This window comes from Python bivittatus, unplaced genomic scaffold (genome assembly GCF_059951505.1).
Source record: "Python bivittatus isolate LINGU-HERP-01145 unplaced genomic scaffold, Pbiv_v1 ctg000670_np1212, whole genome shotgun sequence".
Classification (NCBI taxonomy): Eukaryota; Metazoa; Chordata; class Lepidosauria; order Squamata; family Pythonidae; genus Python; species Python bivittatus.
Window position 1 is genome coordinate 12571109 of NW_028277094.1, and position 24344 is coordinate 12595452.

Genomic DNA, 24344 nt, shown 5'->3' on the forward strand with positions numbered 1-24344 from the left:
GAACCATCCTGCCCACCCTTTCCAGCTCCTCCAGCAAACCCTTTTTCCTCCAGGAGCTGCCAAGTAGGAAGAGGTTCTCCATTCAGAGCAGCGGGCAGGGGATTCCTGGGCTCCTGGATCCCAAGGCCTTTGCGGGGCTTTGAGTGGCCGAGAGCCCCCTCCCCTCAGGCCAGTGCAGCCATCATGGCTCAGGGCATGCTGAAGCCAAAGATCTGGCTGGTCTATACCTGCCTGCCCTCTGTTCATTTGCAAAGTGGCACCCAATGGACCTGCACAGCGTTTGTGGTGAGGAGGGTGCCAGATCTCCATCCGTGCCCCTAGACGCCAGTGCCAAGGACCTAGCACAGGTGGGTCCTTGGCAAGCGTCTTCTGTGGGGTGCTCCCATCACCCACCAAGGGAAGAGGACCCCCAGGAAGCTGGGGCTCTTTCCTTGATCTCCTCCTGTGCCCAGCCAAGGCACTGCCCCCTTCATTTCTCTTTAATGCCAGTTCTGGTGGCGTTTCCATGGCAACTAGGAACCGCCAGCCAAAGCCTTTCCCAGCAGGCACCTGGCCCAGTGCACCTGAAGAGGGCTGGGGGAGGCCGGCAGGGGCATATATGTGGGCGTAGGCTGGCTAGGACCCTCCCTCTGCACTGGGGTAGGGGGCATGCCCAGCTGACCCACGGGGGATTTGGCCCCAGCTCCAGAAGTGGGCTGGAGAAGGGCAGGAGAGGTTCCAGAATCCTCTAGTCCCCGGTGCCTCTCCTTGCGTATGCCAGGCTCTCCCACACACCCCGCCCGGCCCATCCTGCTTCACCAGCCTTGGGGAAGGGTGCTTCCCACCGTTGGAGCTGAGGGGCTCTCTGTGGGACTCTCCAAGCCCCAAACAGAAGACGCAAATTCCACGGGCGCACGGTCCACTTCCCAGCCCCAAGGGGGATTGTTCCTGAATGGCCCCGGCCACTGCAGCCTTAGCAAGGAGGCCCCCGCTACGAGACATGACTCAGGTCTGAAGGAGGAGAACCGTGCTGGTCCACCGGAGACAAAGATTAGAGACTCACAGCACCTTCCACTGGCCGGCCAGAAAAGGTGCTGCCAGACCCTGCTTGGCCCATTTCCTGCTGCCCCGCTGCTTTGGCCTCTCAGAGCATCTTCCCAAGCGCCCGCTGGCTGAAGAGGACTTTTGATCCCACCTGCCTCCTGCCTTCAGTGCCCCCCTTCCTTGAATGTCGTCCTTTTTTTTCTGGGGTGAAAGCAGAGGGCCATTCAGGGCTAAAATGGGCTGCTGTCCAGGGTCTTCCTCAACAGCAGCAGCATAAAAATGCTTGTAATAAAGTATCACTAAGCACAGCAAAGCGCCTTGCCACCCAAAGTCCCCCTTCTGCTGTTATAAGGTCATTATACTTAGCATGTAAAATTGTATCTGTGTTCCTGGTGTTTCTTTCAGCAGCTGGACAGATGTTACCATACAGCTAGCGAAGGATGCTAGAAGCTGTAATCCGGCATCAGCTGGAGGGCGACCAGTAAGGCTCTCTACCCCTGTGGACCCCTCCCCATGATACAGTGAGGCATCTCCCACCTCAGCCACAGCTTCTACCTCCACCTGGGAGTCTCCCGCTAGATGGCACAGTGGGGGGTGCTGCTTCCCAGGAGAAGACATAACCAGTCAACCCCAACATGGACGGAGACCAGACGTGCCATCCAGGATTCTTTGCCATGGCAACCAGAGTGTTTGCAGGATGCTGGCTCAGTCAACCTCCTCCCCGTGTGTCTTTTGCTCCTTCCCCTTCTGCAGAGATTGTGCATCTGTGTGTGCATGTGGGTCTGTGTGCACGGGCAGGAGCTGTATGCCCAGGATCACGTTCCCCAAATTGGTTACCTTAACAACCTTTAATCGTCTCCAGATCTGGATGGAGAGGGAACTGCCTGGGCTTTCTCTAGCTATTCAAGCCATTTTTAGGGCAGCCTAGGAATTGTGATCGGCATTAATGACTGAGCACATGAAAAGGAGGGGGGAGCAAACTTTATTTCCAATTAATCAGCACATCACATGGGCGTGACCTTCTCTTTGAGGCACACATGCTTTCACCCTGCATATCAGTTCGAGCTCCAGCCTGGCTCCCTCGGCAGAATCTCAGGGTCACCTTGCTTTCCAAAAGACGGGGTGAAGGGTCCGTTTCTTTTCACTCAGCACCTGGGACGGAGTTTTGCTGTGGCTGCAGAATGTTGTTCTGGAACGGCGCAGAAGCTGCCTGAGCCCATGAGCCACTGGGCTGTCCTGACCCAAGGGCCACTTTATGGCTGGCATCAGCTGCACATTCCAAACAAGCATTTTTATCTTGTCCCCCTTCACTCTGGAGGAAGGGAGCTGCGTGCCCCAGCACTGGTGACTAAGATCGAGGCCTCCTGGCTGCTTTTGCTCCAGAGTTGACACAGGATTAAGACGCGCAATTTGGCCCCCCGGGAAATGGCTGTTCCCTTTGTTCCTGCTGCATAACGAATCGGGGCCTGTTGCTCAAGCAAGCAAGCATGAAGATGGTGTTTAGGATGTCTGAATCTCAGAAGTGTCCCAGAAACCTTCTGTGCCTGTTGGCTGCTGGCCCCCTAAAGCTTCAGGCTGAGCCCTGAGCCTTCTGCTCTGGCAGCACCCTTTTGGAGCACCCCAACCTCAGCACTGCATCGGGCTTGTGCCTCTCTGTCCAGCCCCTCTTGCTTCAACCCCTCTCTAGTCAACTCCAGCCCATGGCTGTTGGCCTAAGCAAAGCGTCCTGCTTTTGTAGGTGGTTCCAAAGGCTATCATTTGGGGGACATTGGGGCGAAAGACAGGCAAGGCAACAGAAGAATACAGAAGGGGAATGACTGGGTTCACGCCACGCATTTGCTTAACGTCCTCAACGCCTCATGGGAACCCATCCAATTTATTTAGCTTTTGTCTCAGTAAGCACAGCCAGTGAGTTATGGATGCAACCCCTGAGCGCTGCTCATTTCAGGATCTTGCCATGCCCGCCGCTGGCACAGAACCCCAAGAAGCAAAGCACCCCCAATCTAAAACAATGCACGCATGTGCGCACACCGAGAGAATTTTTAGAACCTATAGCCAAATTTACTTTGATCATAAATGCCTGTCCACAGTCAGATTTTTAAAGTCCATTTAAGCATTTGTAAGAACAGGACCAAGACAATTCCCTTTGTGGAGAGTTCCAGCACGGTGGGGCCACCACTGACAAGGCTTTCCCTATGCCTGCCAGCCTGAGTTAACCTATCAGCAACCCAGGGAGGACAGTCACAGCAGGCCAAGAATAGCAATCTCTTGGCAACAGCTTCTTCTGGGATGAAGAAGCTCTTTCCCCAACCTACCCTAACGGTGCTGAAGACTGTTTAAGGAAATGAACTGGGTGGCAACTCCTCCCACCCCCTCCTCCCACTCCTAGCCCACCAAAACGATCTCTGTTCCAGAACCAGATTGGAATGGAGCCAAATCCAACTGGTTAATTTGAAAGCTTCACTCACCCCCTCCCAAACAACCTCAGCCTAATTAGCTTCATTAATCAAGGTGGCTTTACAGCCATCTTGCTCTTAAATGAATGACACTCTCAGCTGAAAATCAACCTGATGCAGCTTAGCACCTCCTGGGCCACGCAGAGTATCAAGATTAAGGTGTTGGTATGGAAAGGAGACTATTTAAAAGGCGACTGGCCCCTCCTCAACATTTTCTCCTTGAAACAGCTTAAAGCTATGGCTCCTCTTTTGCACTGTTCACAACAACAAAAAAAGGGGTGGGGTGGGGTGGGGTGGGGTGGGGTGGGGTGGGGGAGAGAATGGCTCGGTCCACATCTCCCCTTTCTAAGTATTCAGGAGGGAGAGCAGGATTTGACCTTCCCTTCTGGCTTTGATCCTCAAGGCCTGGGAGTTTGAGATCTTGAGAACTTCCAAATGGGGCGGGGGTTCCTCTGTGTGCCCTGGCTGAGAAGCTGAATTAGGGCTGGAGGGGACCCCCTGCTCACGTCTGTCCTTCAGGCAGTCTCTTTCAGGCCCACCTGCCTCAGTTGTGGGGGTAGAAATGGGACAGCAATGCTCCTTAGGCTGTCCTGGACTTGTGGAGAAAACGTGGAAGATAAATTTACTGACTATAGATCAGTGACTAGAAAGAAGGTCAAAGTTTTTTGCTTGCTGCCCCCAAAGCTTTCCAATGTGGCAAAACAACTCCTCCGCTTTTCACCCACGAGGATATATCCAGCTTCTGCGCATTTTCCGGGGTGGAAGGTAGGAGTTCCGATCTGAAACAACAAACGTCCCTGCTTTCAAGTAGTCTTGTGAACTCATTTCTAGGGAACTTCATCCCCGTGAACTGCCCTGATTCCAAAACAAACACTGCAAAAGGGAGAAATATTTAATGTGTAATTGAAAGCAAACTTGGTGCTGCAAAAAAGTTAAAAGCCACATTCAGAGAAACTGACGAGACTGTGTGTGTTTCCCGCTGGATCCCACTGTTGCTAAAAACTCTGGGAAGGTGGCTAGTTCGACCACATCAAGGCCAGGGAAGGCCAAACGCAGATGAGGGGGCCTGTGGGTGAGGGTGGTGGTGTCCAAAGCAAACCCCCCCCCACCCCCAGGGAAGGCAACTCAGCCCGGAGGGACATTGCCAAAGTAGCCACTCTCCTGAAGATCCAAAAATGAAAGCAACGACATATTTGTGGCTACAGCTAGTGACAACACTCCCACCTTCGGCTAAGCCCTAATGCGGCTTGCACAGCTTCATGTGGCGTGTGAATGTAGCCTTTCCCCCCGGACTCCACTGGCTCAGGTACCTAAATGCATGAACACAGCCAGCGCTTCATGGCGGCAGAATCTCAGCATCAGGTGAGCCATAATGACGCCACACACATCGTGATGTCATCACCCAGATTACACAAAGGATGTCGTCATCCTTTGCACAGCTTGCATGAGGTCACCTGCACCATCTTAGTAACCTCTCCGCCCAAGCAGGCTTCGCTCCGGATCGAAAGTGGCCGGGAAGGCTTGTCCGCCCTTTTCGACGGGCCGCCCCCCTTCGGCTTCCCCCTGGCCCTCACTCCGCAGCCTACCTCCCGGGGAGGTACCGGCTGCACCTCTTCCAAGTTTTGGCGCGGGGCCCCCCTTGCATTAGTCACACCAGAACCCATTTCTTCGCCATTTTAATTGCCTCTATTAGAGACATTTAGATAACAAATTACTGCATTAAATTTAATTATCCCAGTAATAATTAGTTACATTGAGAGCAGGCGAAGCGCGGTGCGGAGCGCATCGCTCCTATTAACCAGCGGATCGAACTCTGGGCAGAGGCCGGATCCTACCAAGCCACGCCCACCCAGCGGGGCCGATTGTCCTAGTTCAGCCCCCCACCTTGTGGCCCCACGTGACTGCAAGTACCATCGTTCCCAGCCACGAAACGCGAGGCAGGAGTCCCGTTAAAAGAGGCAGAGTGTCTGCCCTCAGGAGTCCTGCGCCCTCTCAGCAGCCCTTGACTCAAGGGGCCAGTAGCTGTCCCGGCCCTGCGAAAGCCTCCACCGCCAGCCGGGCCGAGCCGAGCCGGGCCAGCCGGGCCAAGAACGCTCCGGAGCTGCAGCGACTGACTCTTGGCTGGAGAAGCGCCGGCCGGCCGCGCACGCACCCAATGGCCTCGCCGCGGACGCTCGGCTTGTGCTGCGCGCCGCCCGGAGGCGAGCTCGGCGGGGCTGCTGCGCCCCCCGGCCGCGCTGCGGAGCGCGCTCGCAGGCACCGGCGCCACCGCTGCAGCGGCTCTTGCCGGGTCTCCGCCGGCCGCTGCTGGGCGCCGAGCAGGGCGCTCCGGACAGCCGCGCTCCTGGGCAGCTTCCCGGGCATGGCGGGTGAGGAGGCGGCCGGGCCGGAGGCCCCGGAAAAGCAGCAGCCGGCCGTGGCCGCGTCGCCCTCCTGGTAGCAGCTCAGCCACCTCTTGCCCTGCCCGGCCGGGTGCGCCGAGGAAGGGCGCAGGAGCAAAGGGGGCGCCTCCCTCGCTCGCCCAGCCGAGCCAAGGAAGGGGCAGAAAATGAACCAGGAGTCCTCCCCAGCTGTGCTGCACCCCAAATTGGGGACTTCTGGAGGTAGCTGTGAGAGGGGAGAGCTGGGTGCCTCTTGCAGGCCTCCTCTTTGCAGCACGGGGATGGAGGATAATGCGCTCTGCAAGTGCTCAGAGGCTCTCTCCCGGCTTCCAAAGGCATGACCAAGGCACCTGGCGCCAAACAGGCCGGCTAGAGAAAAAGCTTCCCCCCACCCTCCAAGCCCCACTGGAAACTAGTGGTGACCTCCCCCCTCCGACCTTCCAAAATTGCTCTTCAGTTGCAACTCTGAATGTGGCAGAAAGAGAAAATTATTCCATAAATATAGAGTAATTATTTTAACCATGTTTAATTAATTTAATTGTACTTATATTTAAATGAAATCACTTTTATGTTTTTGTACCGGCTTTGCTTATTTTTTTAAATCTAACCCCTGGTACAAAGGCCAAGCATGACTTCTGCCTCGTAAATAACCCCACTGCTCTCAGTTTCCCTCCTCCCCCCACGACAGTCATTTCCCTGCAATGTCAAAGGCTTGCTGAGGCCATCAGTGCGAAACAATTGAGCCCTGGCAGGGATCCTAACCGGCTCTCCCTCCTTGCAGGGATCCTCGCCCGCCCTCTGCTCTGGCTGGCTCTCCTTTGGGGATGGTGCCTCCCCTCTGCCAGGCTACTTCAGTGCAGGCGCTTGCCTTGCAAGGACCGGAGACCGCGGGGCCTGTCAGAATGCTGGGAATTGGCTCAGCCGAAAGAAGAGCCAGAGCCACCTGACCCCCAGCTTTCCCCTGTCTTCCCGGGATATTTTGCTGCCGGGGCCCAGCATCCCCCCCCCCCATTTAGGAGCCACTAAAGGGCAGCCAGGATGGTTTCTGCAAAAGACATCCCCCTCATGTACTTCTGGATACTGGCAGTTAAAAACCGCAAGAAGAGGGAGCAATTTGGCGCTCTTATATGCACCAAACGAGGCAGCCGCTCCCCCCTTCCTCACGGCAAGGCCAGTCCGGCACTCATCCTCTCCCCCCTGCCCCCAACGTTCACTTCTCTTCCTCCAGGTCTGGGGGCAGTTTGGGTTCTCCTCCCGCTTCTGGGCCCCCTCTGCTGCTCCTTGGAGGCTGCCTTGCTGCTTCGGAGCCCCACCAGCCACAGGTATGAGGGGAACCCCCTGCCGCTGCATCCCAGTTGGGTGCTCTGCAGCTGCCGTCATTGCGGAGACCCTGAGTGGGTGACAGGAGGGGGGGTGCTCCAGTGGGGCCCTTGGGGCTGAAAGCAGTCCCCAGTACGGGGGGGGCTCAGTTGTGCCAGGCACTGAGGAGCGCTCCCATGCCAATCAAGCCCCCTTGCTGTTCTTCAGCACTCCCCACTTGCAGGGAGCCTCCATCTGAACCCGTCTTTGCAGCCACTGCCGGAGGTGGAAGCCGACACAGGCCCTCCTGAAGTGGCCCAGCGGGGCTGCCCTTCTTTTCTTGTTCTTCGACTGGGTCCTTGACCCCTTCTACCTCCTCTGCTGGGGGGTGCCAGCCATTCAGTGCCTACTTGGACTTTTGCACCTGATGATGCCACTGGACGCGGAATAAGCCTCCCTTCTTTCACCTTCTGAATGAGCGATCTTTAAAAATGGCACCTGGGTGGTGAGAGCGAGCCGTCACTGGACCAGGAAGTATCAACCGCACGTATCAGGGAGTGGAATATGAATGAGAAAATAGCGGTTTGTTCCTGGGCAGAACAAAGGGTTCCAGTGAGTGGGGTGGGGGGGAATGGGCTGCTGCCGTCCAAGAGTGGGAGCTCCTTAGGTTCTGAAAAGAGGGATGCAGCGGAATCTCCCCCGCAGGATCCGGCTTCTCACCCGGTCAGCCAGGTTGCTTTCTCAATGCGAGCTGCATCCCCATCTGGCCACCTCTGGGCTGCAGGCCAGCGTCTGGAGCACCCTACTCGCCTCCGGCTTCTGCTGCTCCTTAATACCTTGCAAGAACCTGCTTCCTGCTGCCCCTCTTGACCCCTCTCCTGCCACCTCCCGGGCCAAAATTCAGTGGCGTGAAAACTACGTGGAACCTAAGCAAACAGAAAAGTTGGCCTCGGTTCGTTTGGTTTTTAATTAGCTATGCTGTTCCTCTTATCGCAGCTGCAGTTCTCACCAAGGATTGGTGTGGGTCCTGGAAAATGCGTGTTATACTTCGAGCTTAGTTCCACTCACCTTAGTTTTTTGGGGAAGTCCTGTGCTCTTTCACAAAGCACTCCAAGCAGGTAAATCAAATTGCATTTATTTATATATTCATCCATTTATTGTGTACCAAGATGTTGTGTGAACCTAGCCAATGGTGTTTGTATCAAACCATGATAAAACAAACTAGGACTTAGTGCAGTGTGTGACTCCAGTCACTTACACCGACCACCCATATCTTCCATTGTCAGTCTTCTAATAGGGCCCCCCCAAATTCTTCAATATGTTAAGGGAACAGGTGCTTGTTCCAAACCCCATTTTGAAACGGAAGCATATTTGAGGCTGGGAAACAAACAGCAATCCGCTGTGCTTAGAGAAACCTTAGATGGAGATCTGCTTCCTCTCCGTCCTTATGGAGCTGTGCATGAAGGAGAAGTTCTGGAGTTGCCTACGAAAGAGACCGAGAGCGTGTAATGAAAGACTTGAGTTCCGTGGGCCCGCATTTGCCGGCTTGCAGGGTAGAGGACCATGTGGGGAGATGTACACCAGGGGTTCCCTCAGCCCCGTTTGGGCAGAGCTTCCCGAAAGGAGCTTGGGTGGCGGCAGTGCATCTTCAGGGCCCAGGAGGAACACTGAGCCTGGGGTGGTTTTTCTTCCCACAGTGCCAGCTCTCCTGCGGAGGGGCCGGGGGATTCATGTGGCCAGAGAATGGTACCAACAGGAGCTGCGCAGGAGATTCACTAACATCATTGTGGCCTTTGCCACTTGGTATTATCTTTATTTCATTTATGTAGTGCCAACTTCATGCAATTTGTGGCATAACCTGACGTGGGAAACATCAAACAAAGGCAATACTTAAGTCCTTGACTTACAACCACAGTTGGGACTGGAATTTCCATTGCTAAGCGATGCGGTTGTTAAGTGACTTGCACCCGATTTTATGAACTTTTTTGCTGTGGTTGTTAAGTAAATCACCATGGTCATTAAGTGAATCATGTCATTAAGTGAATCTGGCTTCCCCCATTGACTTTGCTTGGCAGAAGCCAGCTGGTAAGGTCGCCAATGGTGATCATGTGACCCTGGGATGTTGCAACCGTCATAAATACACGCTGGTTGCCAAGTGCCCAAATTTTGATCACGTGACCGCAGGGGACACTGCATTGGTCGTAAGTGTGAGGATCAGTCATAAGTCACTTTCTTCAGCACCGTTGTAACTTTGAACGGTCGTTAAATGAATGATTATAAGTCGAGGACTACCTGTAGTCATAATCATAGCACACATCCAACATCGGCGGCTTCAGTCTTCCAAAACCCTGGATTGTCTCTGATAGCTGGGGCGCTGCCAGGCTATCTCAGGGGACGGAGGTGTGCCTTCTGCAGAACCCCCTCTGCTCTTTTAGAAGAGCTGGGAAAGGCAGATCCATCCCCCGTGAACCACGAAGTGCCTCTTCGGTGGGGCTGCTGATGATGCCAGAAGCCTGCCGTTGTGCCCCAGGGAAGGGATGCTGGGGGCTTCTTCCACAGCTAGAAGCCTTCTTGATTAGCAGATTAAAAATAAAGAACAGGTTCCCAGCGGCTCAGTGAGCCTCCTTTCTGCTTCTCCCAGGCCATCGTTGAGGCGAGGCTGCCAAAGCGGCTTGGTTTTGCAGGAGCACCCAGGAGACGAAAACTGAACGGGATTCAATTTGAAAAAGCCCTTCCTTCTTTTTCAGCTGGCAGGTGAACGTCCTGCACGGAGTGCTGCTGCTGCTGGAATCAGAGTCTTTGGGGAGACGGGGCACGGGGCAGCTGCTGCGTGGGGCAGCCCTCACCTGCTGGGCGGTCATGGTGGGTTAGGTGCATGCCCCTATGAGAAATGCTCTGGGGCACCGGGAGCTCTGAAGCCCATCAAGCTGGAAACACCCAGCCCTGTCCAAAACTGATCTCCATGGGAGAGCTTTGGTCTCCAGGAGAAGTTACTGCCTCCTTTCTCCCATCTCAGCCTAGAAGCTCTTTTCAAACACGCGGCTGCTCGGCCGTTCGGAAGCGCCTCCTGAGAGGGCCTCTGAATTGGGCGCTGCAGCCAAGGCAGCTGGACCCCTGGAGGGATGCTGCAAAGGGTCTTCCTGCGCATTTTGCCAGTTCCCTCTGCAGCCTCACGGGTCTTGGAAGGGAGGTTGACCTTCCCGAGCCATCCTCTTCCTAGCACCTCCAAAAGGTTGCAGGATTATGAGGGAAAATAAATGAGCTTCTCCTTGCCTGTCCCGTCCTGGCCAGAGGAACCTATGCAGGGAGCCAGATTTGCTGGCTGCTGGCAGAAAGAGTAGGGTTCTGCCAAGATGCCTGGAAAAACAGGTTGCCCAAGCCAGTAAGCCAAGCTGGACACTGCAGGATGGAGGAAATCAGTCAGCATTTCCGCTTCTGTCTTTGAGGGCCTTTTTCTTGCTCCTTTTCCCAGAATATCTTAAAACCTCTCTCTGGCGTTTTCATCCTGGAAAAGCAGATGGTGCCCCAGGAAACAGGCGCCCACCTGGAGACCCTCTGCGGAAATCATGGGGGACGGCTCAAAGGAGAGCGGCCCACTCCCAGGGCCTGCCCTGGAGCCAGCCTTTGGCTGCCGGAGGGGGCCGGCCCCCTCGAGGTCTCCAGCCTCTTGGCCTCCTTTGAAAGCAGTGCTTCGCTGGGTGCGTTGGATGGCCCTGACCTGCAGGAAGGGGCCCTGGAGGGCTGGGCAGGGGGAGAAGGAAGGGCCCCCTGTCAGGTATGCAAGGCACAGATGGAGCGCGTGTGGGAAGGGGTGACGGTGGCAGAGGGGCCGGACCTCCCTGCGGGTGCTTTCCCAACTCTGCTCCCCTCCCTTGGCTCAGAGCCCTCATTCCGGCCCGGCCCGGCCCGGCCCGGCCCTCCCGCCTGGCAGACTTCCTCGGCGAGGTGGCCGGGGACAGCCCCGTCCGGCCCCAGGGCCAGGAGGTGCCAAGCTGCCAGGAAAGCTCCTGCTCAGCGGAAGGCGCCTGGGCTGGCTCTGCAAGGGGGCGAAGGGTGCCGCTTCCCACCAGCCTGGCCGTCTGCCCCCGTCCACGGGGCGCTGGGGGGTCCGCCGCTGCCGCCGCCTCTCCTGGGCTCAGACTACCTGCCCGTTGAGGGCAGGGGACAGAGGCCTTTCAAAGGGGCGGGAGCCCTTCTGTAAGCCCCGCAACCGCGGCAATACATCACGTGGCTTTGGACGTGCTTGCAGACGCGGTGCTTGGAACGGGGAGGAGAGCGCCCAGGGGCCTCCCTCAGCTTCCCAAGCCCCCTGCCGAGGTCTCCACCGCAGCCAGTGGAGGCTTTCAAAGCAGCCCTTTTTCTGGGACGGCCCGAGGATTCCTGGCCCAGGCAGGGTTGGGCCAGAAGACCTCCGAGGTCCTACCCACCCACCCAGCGAGGCAGGGAAGAAAGCCCAGGCGCGCGTTCTGCAGGTGGATGGACGGATGGACAGCCAGGGGTGCCCCTGGGCAGCCCCCCAGCATTCCTGCCAGTTGGGGTCAGTGGGAAAAGTAGTCCAGGGCCGCCTGGAGCCGCCTGAGGGTGACTTCCTAGCCTTCCCAGGCCTGCTCTCTGGAAGCTGCTCGGCCGGGGGAGCTCCGGGCGCCAGAGGGACTGCCATGTTGAGGACCCCCGGCGGCCGCAGGGCCCTCCCGGGCTGCTCCTGTGGAAGTTGGAAAGCTGTTGAGCTTCAGAGGTAGAGGAGAAGGAAAGGGGGCCCCTGTGAAGGGAGAAGGGCAGGTCACTTTTCAGCTGCGCCTCTGAAAATCTGTGCCAGGGCTGGAAGACCTCTGAGCATAGGCCGAGTGTCTTTCACTTTCCATTGAGGTGGCAACTGGTGGCGAGGGGGCTGGCTGGAGGGCGTATCCTGGGATTATCTAAAATTACTCTAGTGGAAATTCAGAGCGAGCAGTTCCCTCAGTTGAGGAAGGCATATAAAAATCAAGGGGGACCGTACTCTAAAGAGCCAGAGCCCGGAATTGTGAAAGGCTGGTTTCCGTGACACATTGAGCCATAACCCCTTTTAGCCTTGTGTGGATGAACCCCCCAAATGGGGTCAACCACGCTTCAGCTCACCACGCGTAAGTGGGCTGTGCAGAGAGCCAGGCTGGCCAGGTGAGCGTAAGCTGGTGACATAAAAACAAAAGTTGTGAAAGATTTAAATGATTTTAAAGCAAACAATGAATGTGTCTTTAATATGCTGGTAGTCGGAAGCTGGCCAGACAGCAAGGCAGTAAAGGAATTAAAAGGACGTGCAGATAACTGGGGATTGAATGGGTTTGGGTGTCCACAGAAAATGCAGAACAGATCCTTCTTTCTGAACTCTTTTCTGAGGAAGATTTTCTGAAGAACAAACAGAGGTAACAAGAGACGCGTTAATTTTTAACCTTAGAACGTTTATTTGACCTGCTAGCAGAAACCCCAAACGTTGGAACAATCCAAACGCAGAATTATCGATCTTCTAGCAAACGTTTACAACAGATTGCTAGAAACCTGAGTGCTCAGGGAACATCAGTGCTTTAACACATGGAATAAGGAAATTATAATCCGGGTAGCTTGATGTCTCCTCTCAATAAATTGATAGAAAACCGAATGTCGGTAAGTGTGTGGAAGGAATGTGTTTTGCTGAGGAGTGTGACTTTTGCACATAAACAGACTGAATCATCTGCTCTTGACGTTCTGATAAACAGTCTGTAATAAGACAATCGATTCTTGAACTTCTGCCTGATCCCCTCTCTCACCAAAGTAACCTAGTGAATTTAGCAGTCATGAGATAAGAGGGCAGGTCTATTTCTAGATTTGGTAAATGGTTCAAGAGTAGGAACGCAGTGCAGGAATAAAAAGAGTTTTTACAATGGCGGTAAAGATCGCAATGACCACGTTTCCCAGATATGAAGCCTAGGCTACTTAAGCGCAGTTGGAGTGAGCGAAGAAGTGGCTGAGAGCTGTGGAAAACCACCAGATTATTTACAGTAGTGACATCCAAAGCACATTAAAAAGTTCTCTTTAGACTAGATAAGTGGATTTTTTTTAAGGACAATCCTGCTTGGGAAAAACTTCATCCTGTTGGCTGGAGATGACAGGACCCAGAAGTGGAGGGTCCCAGATGGGGTAGAGCACTGGGCCCTTTTAAGTTAGAAAGAGTGATTGAGTGAGTGATTGATTGAGCTTATATACTGCCAGATTCAACCAAGGTGACTCCTGGTGGTTTACAACAGGCTGGGCCGAGTGGGCCGTTGTTTATAAAATCACAAGGAGAGCGGACAGAGAGAAACACTCTCATTCACCCAGTGCCACGATCTGTGGTAAAAGAAGGTCGAAGTGCAATGTCCCCCCTTAAAAAGTATTAGACTCCTTTCTGGAAGAGGAGGATCTCGTCGAGCAACCATGATTTGCTCTGATAGCTCGGTGAAATGTGTGTCCAGGGACAGAGTTCCTCTGAAGAGAAGGCAAAGTGCAAGCAAGGCTGAGTTGTTGTGTTCAAGGAACACTTTAACTCCTTTGAACTGCAAAGGACACACTTTAAGGGCTTTGGGCAGAGCCTAATGAAATCTCTGAAAACGGCCGGAATTCCCAAGTTGGTTGAGAGAGAAGTGTGTACAGGCTCCGTGGAACCATTTACCCTTCTTGCACTAACAGAAGCGGAATGCGTTTGTGCAGAGAGGAAGAAATGGGCAAAGCAAGCTAATAGATGGAGCTGGACTTTATTTGCACGGAGAGAGCAAATATGGCCCTTCCTGGGTGCTGGATTTGGGCAGGTTTCAAGGGCCTGGCTCTCCCTGCCCCTTCCTTTTGTTCTGCTATCTCGCCTTGCCAGCCTCCAAGGCGTGCTCTGTTGGCTGGCAGCTCCTGGGTGTTGCCCTCCTTGGGGATCTACGTGAGTCACACGACCCCCCACCCCACCCCCCAGGATATGCAGTCATGCGCTGCCCTGGGCTTTGGGGTGGCTGCTAAACTTTCCCCCAGTTCTCTGTGAACACAGGCTGAGCTGTGCCAGTGACCAATGAGATAAGTTACTTGCTGGCACCCACTCGAGTCTGCCCTGCCTGCCTAATCAGGGAGGAGGAGGAAGCCACTGCCCGCCCGCCCGCCCGCATACTCCAGGGTTCTCGCCGAGGAAGGCACGGCACCGGAGTTGGGCTTTGGCCCGGGCGTCTCCGGGAGGAGGCAGTGCCACTCATCTGGGAGTGTGGATTACACACGGAGCTGTATAATTTGGCTGGTGCGGGAGTGGGGGCGGGGGATGGACGGCCAGACCTGCGTCACCCTAAGTCTCCTTCAGTCCCTCCCTTACGGGCCGTGTCCCAGTAACGAAGCCAGGGCAGTTGAGAGAGGGTGTCATGTCTGAAAGTTGGAAGCCCGAAGGAGGGGTGCTTCGAGACACAGGTGGCTCGGCAAAGCCTGGCTCTGGGGGTTAAGACCCCTGGTGCCTACGAAGTAGCCTCTGAGGAGGGGGTGCTGCTCCCGGGCCTAGCCCTGCGGCTGGAGGTGCCCTCTGCAGGCGGAGGAGACAGCGCCAGGACGCGCAACAGCTCCAGAAGCCAACCCAGCCTTTCTGAGCAGCGGGCAGCGTCCAGATTTTTGTTGCATTCAAGGAGCTGTTTCAGCCCCTGCGCCCAGTCAAGGGGAGGGCCCTGTCCTGCACACAAGGCAGCTTTGCCCCCACCCCACAATGCTTCTGACATGCTCTGGATTGCCTTGCCAGTTGGGGGTGTTGGTTGAGGGCCTTGGAATCAGCGCCCAAGGGTGCGAGTTAATGTTTACAAGACGGGTGGCTTTTGCACCATATGGGGACTGTGACAACCCGCACAGTGTGCAGCACTGCAGGTAGCTGGTTGCAAAGGGGTGCTTAGGCAGACCCTCAGGCACAAGGGAATGCGAAAGTCCCTCCTCCCGTGTATTTCAGGGTGATCGTGCTCACTTGCACACGTGTCTCTATGGGAAGGGTGTGTGCAAAGGGTCAGAGTCAGAGGTGAGTCTAGCCCTGCTCTTGAACCTGGGTTTGGGGGGTTTCGGGGAGAGCACCACAGGCTCAGGGAGAGGGCTGGCAACCTGCTGCTGGCTGGGACCACAACAGGGACTGGCACATTCCATCTTGGGTGGTGGGTGGGCTTCTGTTTTAACCATATTATAAACCAAAGCTCATTCTAGGTTTTTCACTGCAGTTTTTGTGTGCTTCCCACCTAAAAACAGGAAGAACACATTGAAAGGTAGCAGTTTGGTTGGTCAGTGCTTTGGGGGCTGTGAAAGCCGGTTTGGGAGTTGCAGCCCTTGGCCAGTGGTTACCCCCCATCCTACAGCCAAGCAGGGACTCCAGAAGGTGGATTCTGTTTCCAAAGAACTTTTGGGGCTGAACTGATAAGGCTAGATGTACCTTTGGTATCCCCCCCCCCCATTTTGGGGTCTTTAATCAGCTGTCAAGAGGTTGTGAAGAAATGCTAAGGCAGTGGTGGGAGGATTTCCAGAGATGAGAAGTGGGAGGGCCTGTCTCAAGGTATAAAGGTCTCCCTCTGGCTAGCGTAACCCTCCCAAATCGAGATTACCCTGGGTGCTGAGCACATTCTGCTTCTGCTACAGGTGAGCACAGAGGTTAGCCTGGAGGGGTCAGGCAGCAGATGGATGGTCAGAATCCAGGGGTGGCTCCAGGAGGGAGCAGTGGGCTTCAAAGGCTTCTCTCGCGCTTTGACATCCAGAATTTCATGATCAAGTTGCTTTCTTTTGCTTTATGTTTGAGCTTTCCACATGTACACCTGATTAATAGCAAAGGTCCAAATATGTTTTTCTCACATGTAAGTGTAGAAATTAACCAGTCCAACCAGCTGTCTGAAGCAGGTGTCTTATTCCAGCTGAGTGTCAATAGAAACTGGAACATCAACACTAAAGTTTGGGAGAAGAAGCACTATGGGTGAAAAAGAAAAGAAAGGGAAGGGAAGGGAAGGGAAGGGAAGGGGGAAAGGAAAGAGAAAGAAAGGAAGAAAAAGGAAAGAAAGAGGAAGGAAGGAAGGAAGGAAGGAAGGAAGGAAGGAAGGAAGGAAGGAAGGAAGGAAGGGTAGGGGAGGGAAGGGGAAAGAAGGAAAGGAAAGGAAAGGAAAGGAAAGGAAAGGAAAGGAAAGGAAAGGAAAGGAAAGGAAAGGAAAGGAAAGGAAAGGAAAGGAAAGGAAAGGATTTCTAGCTTTTATGGTTGCCTCAACGTCTAGGAGGTAGAGGAGATGTTGGTAGGTAACCTTGAGTACAGGAACGTCATGGTTTGGCAAACATATCTGAGTTCCAGTCCTTTACTTTCTGGCCTTTAGAATGTGTTTATCCAGAACAGGGCTGCCGGTCTAGGTTGGAGACTGACCTTTGTTTTGAACAGTCAGAAAAGGAACACACGCATGCTCTCCTCATCAAGAGTTTTTGGAAAGTTCTAGGGCCATGTCCTCAAGAAGCGGCTCTGAAGACGACACTCTTGCTGGGCTTCTGTGATCAGTCAGGGATTGGCGGGTGCCCGTCTACGTTTCCCCTTGTCCGGTCCTAACAGTTGCGGCAAAGAGGTGCCTGTGGTCTCTCTCCCCTCCACGCCCTTGCCAGCAGTCAGTGGGGGAACACGGGACAGGCACCAAGGGACCCCTCGGCCTTTTCTCTGGACGTCAAGGCTGCGGCACTGACTCCTCGGACTGGAAGGGTCTTTTGCCAGCCGCTGCCAAGCAGGGGTGCTGTCGCTGCTCACCCCTGGCACTGAGCAGAGCGCCCTCCCCAGCCCCCTTGGTCTCTCCCTCTAAGTCAACAGGCAGGGAAAGAGTTATGATGTGGGGTAGCCTTTATCTTGCCTGTCTCCCTCACACCCACATGCTCCAGCTTTGCTTTTATTTGCCTACCTGTGGGTTCCTGAATAACAATGGTTTGCAGGGCATCACAGAAAATTAAGCTGAAAATCACAATCCCAACAAAGCAACAATCAGTCAATCAGCAAACAAAGCAACTCTGAAAACACAAAGCATTTCATACCAGCAGCCAGTTCAAAGGCAAAGTCTGAGATGCCCTAGTGGACTTCCAGGTCCTGAGCTCAGGGGACCTGGGAGAGCCTTGTGGGCTGCACAGCTTGGGGGGCTGGACCTTCTCCCCTCCTCTCGCGACCCTTTCCCTGCTCCCGAAGTCCTTTGTTTAGCGGACCGATGACCGCCCACCCAGCCGTCACCCGTGCCATGCTAGTGCTTCTTGTTCTTCGTTTATACTGTTCAGATATTTTTGTTGCGTCACAGCACTGAACAATGTTCATTTTCCTAATGCCCTTTCTGTCAGTCCCGTGCATCTGTTAAAAGGGCATGCTGGGTAGAAAACACAGTTTTAGATGTTTAAATTCACATGTTAACATTTCCATCACCACTCCCCAAAGCAGCAGCTTGTATTCACACTGCTGCCCCCGGGCTCCCTTCCCCATATTGAAACACACCCACTTGCATCTTCAGGGCTGAGAACGCAGAGGGGAACTTTGCTCTGTGGCGATCTCTGGCCCCTGGTGTTTGCATGTTTGGACTGGCTTAATGGTTACCTTCTTGCTGCCCAGCAGAGCTGCCACATTCTCTATTGGGTTGGGCTTGGGGAGCACTTGGGTTGAATATGCCGATCTTGCCCGGGGTATGTGGGCATTGTGCATCCTCCTCCTCCTCCTCCTCCTCACTGCTTCTGCATTCCAGATATTTCAGCATTGAGTCCTGTTGCTATTGGGAGGCCGAGAAGCTTGAAGCCCCACGGGCCCATGGCCATGCCTGCCAGCTCCTTGACCCTGGGCTTTTCCAGGCCCCGGCAGGCTGCGTGCGCATGTCTGACGGTGGGGAGGGCTGGGAGAGAATTCCTGTCCGCTGGCTGGTTCCAAGGCCACCTATTCCGTCTGGGGCTGCGGCTCCTGCACTCCGGGCAGGCGCACAAAGGAAGGGTGTGTGTGTGTGTAAGGAAGGATGCTCTGGAACAGGGTCAGCCTTTCTAACTGAGGGTCACTTTGTCTTCAGCCAGCTTGGCACTAGATTCCAGCACTGACTTTGCACCCCGGAAGGAGATGCCAGTAGCCTCCGTTTTTGTGGAACATGGTACGGCTGACGCCAAGTGGCGTCATGGCTGAGGCAGCTGGCCTGTGTCCGGCGTCCTGACCTCTGGGCCCAGGGCGGCAAGTAGCCTCGGGCAGCTGCCAAATCTCTGAGGGCCCTGGAGGTGACCCCCCCCCCAGCTTAGGGAACTTTCTCCCCCGACCCTGGGAAGGCTCCACGAGAGAGGATCCTTGCTCCTGGCAGAGCGTGGGACCAGGTGCTGAGGCTGCCCGGAATGCCACACACAGGGACTTTGTTTGGCCAGGGTGGGCGGAAGTCCGGACAGGCGGTCTGAATTCTAAAGTGTGTTGTTTGGGGGCTGATAAAGGGCTTATTGTATGCAAAATAGTTTATAAAGCAGCATATGACTTTCTCGAGATGGGCAGAGTCTGCGGGAGGCATTTGCCTGTAGAGGGAGCCTGCGGCTGCCTTGGAAGAGAGCTGTTCCCCACGGCAAGGTAAAGTCCTGGCTGGGAGACCCGGTCCTCACCCCTGTAAGGGTGGGAATGAATCAGGCTGCTGGCTCGACCGGGAGGTATTGGGAGCTCTCAGGAGTGGGGAGGGCGGGGGCAGAGCAGAGTCTTGGGGAGGGTGCCAAGGCTGTGCATCCGGAGAAACCCACCACTTCCGGAGCTCTCCCATCTGATTTTGCAAGGCTGCTAGCAAAAGAGGACATCTGTCATACCAGCTGCTTTTAAATCAGTTGGGCTTAGCATAAGCTCCCCAAACCTGGAAAAATTGCTTCCCAAGATATTTTTAAAAATTTATCTTCCCATAACTGTTCATCAGCATGCACGGCCAGTCAATACAGCGGCTGTGTTGGTGCAGCCCGGTAAGGCCCCCTAATGAATTTCTGGCAAAGGGAAGCGCCCCCAACCCGGTATGCAATCCTGGGAATGCATGATTGTGCTTCTGAGCTTGAGAGCGCATGGATGTCGCCATCGATCTCCAGGACATGGGGTGGCGCGAGGCTTGCCTTTAACCCTTTTCGCAGAAAAGAATCTGGAATCTGAGTTTGCTGTCCTCTCAAGAAAGGGGTCAGCGAATGCTGTGCTGGGCTACGGGGCGCATCTCCTGGGAAGGGTTGGGGCCACCCCGTGTGCCAGGCTGCCCAGGTCCATCATCCTGTCCCAGCCGGACCAGAGAAGCCTGGCCGGGCCCAGCAGAGCTGCTTAGGCGTCCGGGGCATGTGCAGCCCACTCTTCTGAGCAGACCATGCCTCTCGCAGCAATGGGGCAGGCAGGTGAGAGTGGGATCACCCCACAGGGAATACGCAGGAGCCCAGGAAGAAGAGGGGATGATTGTGGGGGAGGCATCTCTTCAGCAGCAGCCCCGTAGAGGGACAACCCATGCCAGCTCATGGATTTGGTGGCAACTGCCAAAGGAAGCTGGTGAAAGCTGCCAGTCCTTGTAGGTGTTGGCAACCCCATTCTGACCGCAGGATCATGCCAACACTTGAGTCATCCCTTTGAGGTAGGCCAGGTCAAACAGGAGAAGTGGCAGAGATTCTGGGAATGTGCTTTGTTGTTGTAGGGCAGGAGAACAATTTCTCTCTGCTTCATCTTATCTCAAACAAAATGAAGGCAGGATCGAGTCTCCTCCCTTACCGCTTGATTGTCCCTTCCCCTTGCCAAGGCCAGATCTCCTTTCTTTCGCCCCTCATCCCTTTTCTCCCCAACGCTGCTGGAATTTGCCCAGCTTTAGTAATGCTGTCCTGTTCTTGAATTGCAACTCAATGTTTCCTTGTACAACAGATCGATCAAGGTACTGCCTATGCAAGGCAGAGCAACCTGGTGCCAGGTGCCAGGTTGGCTGGAGCCACGTGAAGGCCACCAGTTGGGAATGGTGGCGTAGTACAACCCTGGGGGCAAATGGCACCCAGACATTTCAGAAAGCATGGCTGCAAACAGCACTGGGGAGGAGAGGTCGAGCCTTTGTTGGTGCAGGGTATGCTCCATTAGGCTGGTTAGAAGAAACGACTCATTTTCAGCAGTTGTATTTATCACCATGGGGTGGCTTGTGGCAATGTAAGAAATAAAACAAGAAATAATGCAAAGTAATTAAGAAGCAACCCCTCGCCCAAACGCCCCACATTGACATTCAGGACTCTCGCTTTCAGAAGCCTAGAAGAGGCTCAGCTTCAGGCCAGCCTCTGGCTTCTCTGTCTTAAGGGAGTGGTGATCGCTGGGGAGCACACGCTTGCTATTTGCACGCCTCACTCAGCAAAACGGAGGAGACGGATGCCCATAGCTTGGCCTGCTCTGACCCGCTTCAGCCCTTTCCTTTCAGGTGTGAGGAACAATGAAGTGGGAAGGCTTCTATGCCCTTGTCATCGGCGTGAACCGCCACTCCACATCCATCGGCCGCATCTGGCTCTCCGTGGTGTTTATTTTCCGCATCATGGTGCTTGTGGTAGCCGCAGAAAGCGTCTGGGGTGATGAGCAGTCTTCTTTCACCTGCAACACGCAGCAGCCCGGCTGCAAGAACGTCTGCTACGATTACTACTTCCCCATCTCTCACATCCGACTGTGGGCACTGCAGCTTATCCTGGTGACCACACCAGCCTTGCTCGTGGCCATGCACGTGGCGTATCAGCAGCACCAAGAAAAGAAGCTCTTGGTGATGACAGGCCACGGGGACACCAAGCACCTGGAAGAAGTCAAGAAGCACAAGATGCGCATTTCAGGCTCACTGTGGTGGACCTACGTCTGCAGCGTCCTCTTCCGCATTCTCTTTGAAGGCACCTTCATGTACATCTTCTACATGATCTACCCTGGGTACCAGATGATCCGCCTGGTCAAGTGCGATGTCTATCCCTGCCCCAATACCGTTGACTGCTTTATCTCCCGGCCCACTGAGAAGACCATTTTCACCGTCTTCATGCTGGCCACTTCCGGCATCTGTATTATCCTCAATGTGGCCGAAATGGTCCTCCTCATAGTGCGAGCCTGCGCCCGGCGCGTCAGCCGAAGCCGCAACCCCTCCTCAGGAAAGGGCTCCTTTCTGGGGCACAAGCTGTCTTCGGAGTACAAGCAGAACGAGATCAACCAGCTGCTGACAGAGCAGGACAGCTCCCTCAAGGACATTCTCCGGCGGAACTCGGGGCTCCAGGAGAAGAGCGACCGCTGCTCAGCCTGTTAAAGGCCTCCGGTTGTTGGTGGGTCTCTTGGGTTCTGGCCTGACTGGAGAGCAGAGGGCTCTTCGCTGCCTGCCTTGTTACTGTACTGCCTCAAGCCCTGCCGGAGCAATTTTTGTCTTGTCGGGGCCCCTTCTCACCCCTGCTGTTCCCAGCTACGGCTTCCTCTTCCCTCCCCTCGGCTTCTAGGCCTGTGGATTTTGCAGGTGCAAGGTTAGCCGATAGGATGCCCTGGTCACAGCCTGTGGTCTCCAACTCGGCTTCTAAGGTCACTGCGGGCCCCTTCCAGCCGGGAAACCCCAGCAGCCACCGCTGCCCAGGCTTCTTCCTGCTGTCCCTCAGACCTGGCCTCCTCGCCCCCCCACTCCCCAGCACCCGTCTGGTACTTCTCATTGCTTTGTCCCTCCCGGGGACAAGGACAAGTGAGCAGCGCATTTGAGATGCTGGGCTTTAATTCACGTATTGCGTCTTCAAAGGAAAGTCTCCACCTTTCTATTTAGTCCTGAGGATCCTACGGTGCCACATTCAGAAAGGTTATTTTGAAACGCACCAGCAATTCAGAGTGTTGCCTCTGCTCCCCTCTGGTGCTTTCCGGCCCAGCAGATGTTCTTTTCCTTGCACTTGCTATCCTGGGTCTGCCAAACCAAGTCTGCAGCAGACCCCCCGCCTCCCGGAATGCAGGTCGGTCAGTTTTGAGTGGTAGGATTCCCGTACCGTGAACAGGTAGAACACGACTCTGGCTGGGTGTGCAGCTGCTGACGGGCCAAGAGCTCCTTCCCTGGTCAAGGGGGCTGCCTGGCCAGCGAGCAGGATTCCGTCTTCCGGCAAGAGGACTGGTATTGCTGGCTGCATTTTGTTGTACCAAAGCAAGTCACAGTATTAAAATGATTTTACAGGTCCTGGCTTCGGTGGTTTTTCTTTGGAGCTTTCACCACAGCTGCTCACTCTGGCTCACAGCAACCGTGCCACCTCAGCACGCGGAGAGTCGCCTTACCTGGGAGATTCCAGTTGCACAGTAGCAGAGGAGACCCTTCTCCGGTTGAATTCCTTACAGGCCACTGTTTCCCCGAGAAGTGCAGCAAGCGAGTGGGAGGAATCTTCCTTTCCCTTCCTCGGTCATGGCTCTAGCAAAAGGCTCCTGCCCGGGGGGCCTAGGCAGGAAGGGGGCAAGGAGGGAGGACCCTCGCCCTGTGGGGGTGGGAGCAAGCTGGCGTATTCCAGGCATCCCCGGCTCGTCAGCCAAGGAGAGGCTGTGAGTTCCGCAGAGATTAGGCTAAAGGCGCAAGCCAGCAGGATGGCCTGGATTCCCCAGGGCGTGCTGCAAGGCCCCATTTGTTGTGGGGTAGCACCTAAAGGCAAGCCTCCCCCCAGTGAAATAAAGGCAGATGAAGCCATAGACACCGTGGCAGAATGCCAAAGGGAGCTTGGCAAAGCTCCAAGGGCATCCGAGCTTCCTTGCTGGGCGAGGAAGGCCACGGCTCCGCTGGAAGGAACAGACTCCATGAAGTGTCTCGGTCACAATGGTGCCACCGGGACAGCTGCACCTCCCAGGACGAAAGGCCACCTAGGACTGGACCCGCTCGATCCTGGACCCTCTGGAAGAGGCGCCGTTTGTGCAGCTCAGCTGAGGTTGACTTGGGGGTAGGCTTGTCCATTATCTCCCCTGGCAGCTTGCCCAGGTCCAGGGATAGCACGGCCACTTGGAGTCAGCCCTGGCCAGATGCAGCGGTCGTCCCGTCCTTCCTTCCTTGTTCTCCAGAACGTCTGCTCGCCACCTTGTCCCAGATTCAGGCCGCAGCAGACTGACTCTCCCCCCGGGCAGGAATCCTGTCTGCCAGGTGAATTTCAGAGGCACAACGCCCCCTTCTACAAACCAACCCATCACATTCCCTGCTCAGCTTGACCCAGGCTTGTTTCCTGCAGGCCAAGATGCCATCCAGAGCCTCAAAGCAGATCTCCTTCTCTTACAGGGCATGCCAGCTGGGCAAGATGGTGGCCATCTGGCTGGCTGTGCTCATTTGCCACATCTGCCTTGGAGCGGCCATGGAGGCTGGCTGCGGCTAAATTGCCCTGCTACAGCTGGCCTTCCTTCTCTCGCCCATCTGCTTTTTGGCTCTCTTCACACCCAGCTTTGTCAACTGGCTGCTCTCACACTGTGCCTAGGAGGTCAAGGAGGGTCAAGGTGGTGGCCTTCCTGGTGGCCCTGCAGCTCGGCTTGGGATCAGGGCCACCACCACACAGGGGGTCTGAGGCAAGATCCACCTGAGAGGAGCCAGGTTTGCTGGATCTTCTGCGAGGCCCTCTTTGAAGGATGCTTCATGGCTGGGCCCCACTTCCTGACTGCCACTTTACCCCCGTTTCTGCTGGTTCTGTCCAGTCAAAAGCGACATCTCCTGGCCCGTGGAGAAAACACTTGTTTTCAGGCCAGCCATGGTACAACTCTCCTGCTCAGCATGGAGATCTTATCCCCTGGCCACAGCCACGCGCAGGTCGGAGGGGTTGCTCCAGCAGCTCAGACACCCCTGGAGGCAGAATGTCAGCCTCTACTTGCCCTAAGACCTGAGCTGTTCTCCCCATAGCCTCTCTCTGGAGGTCAGCGAGGAAGGAACCTGGGCTGAGAAGGGACAAAGCTGCTCCACTTGGGGGCAGGAATCCAGAAACGAGGCGGCCAGTCCAGCAGATTCAGCCTTCCAAGGAGACGGGGAAACCGGGCCATTTAACAGTAGCCACGCTTGTGAGAGGCTCCACAGACAGACGTGCTGCCTCACCACCATCACCCGCCGTGGGCTTGGCCAGGAGGAAGACTTGGAAGCGAGCAGCCCTGGAGCAGGGAGCCTCTGCTGTCCTTTCTCTCTCTGCCTCTGCCGCAGAAGGCTTCTCCACACTGCTGCCTCCTGAATGAAGGGAAACGAAGGGCAGGGATGGACGCCAGCAGCCTTTGCGATGA

General features: G+C 55.2%; 2 protein-coding genes and 1 pseudogene across 3 annotated transcripts in view; 2 read left to right on the forward strand and 1 right to left on the reverse strand.

Moving 5' to 3' along the window:
- Positions 1-4793: 4793 nt before the first annotated feature.
- On the forward strand, positions 4794-11360 carry LOC148214444 (uncharacterized; annotated as a pseudogene).
- Positions 11361-15722: 4362 nt separating this feature from the next.
- GJB1 (gap junction protein beta 1) lies at positions 15723-22295 on the forward strand. Its single transcript, XM_007426025.4, has 2 exons — positions 15723-15775; positions 20551-22295. The coding sequence occupies exon 2, from the start codon at positions 20563-20565 to the stop codon at positions 21400-21402; it is 840 nt and encodes a 279-aa protein (XP_007426087.1). The 5' UTR covers positions 15723-15775; positions 20551-20562; the 3' UTR covers positions 21403-22295.
- Positions 20876-24344, reverse strand: part of ZMYM3 (zinc finger MYM-type containing 3) — a 30149-nt gene continuing 26680 nt past the window's right edge. For both annotated transcript variants that reach the window (XR_015798094.1, XM_088151727.1), the window contains one exon: positions 20876-24291. The gene's annotated coding sequence lies outside the window, so the exon portion shown is untranslated. The remainder of the gene's footprint in view (positions 24292-24344) is intronic.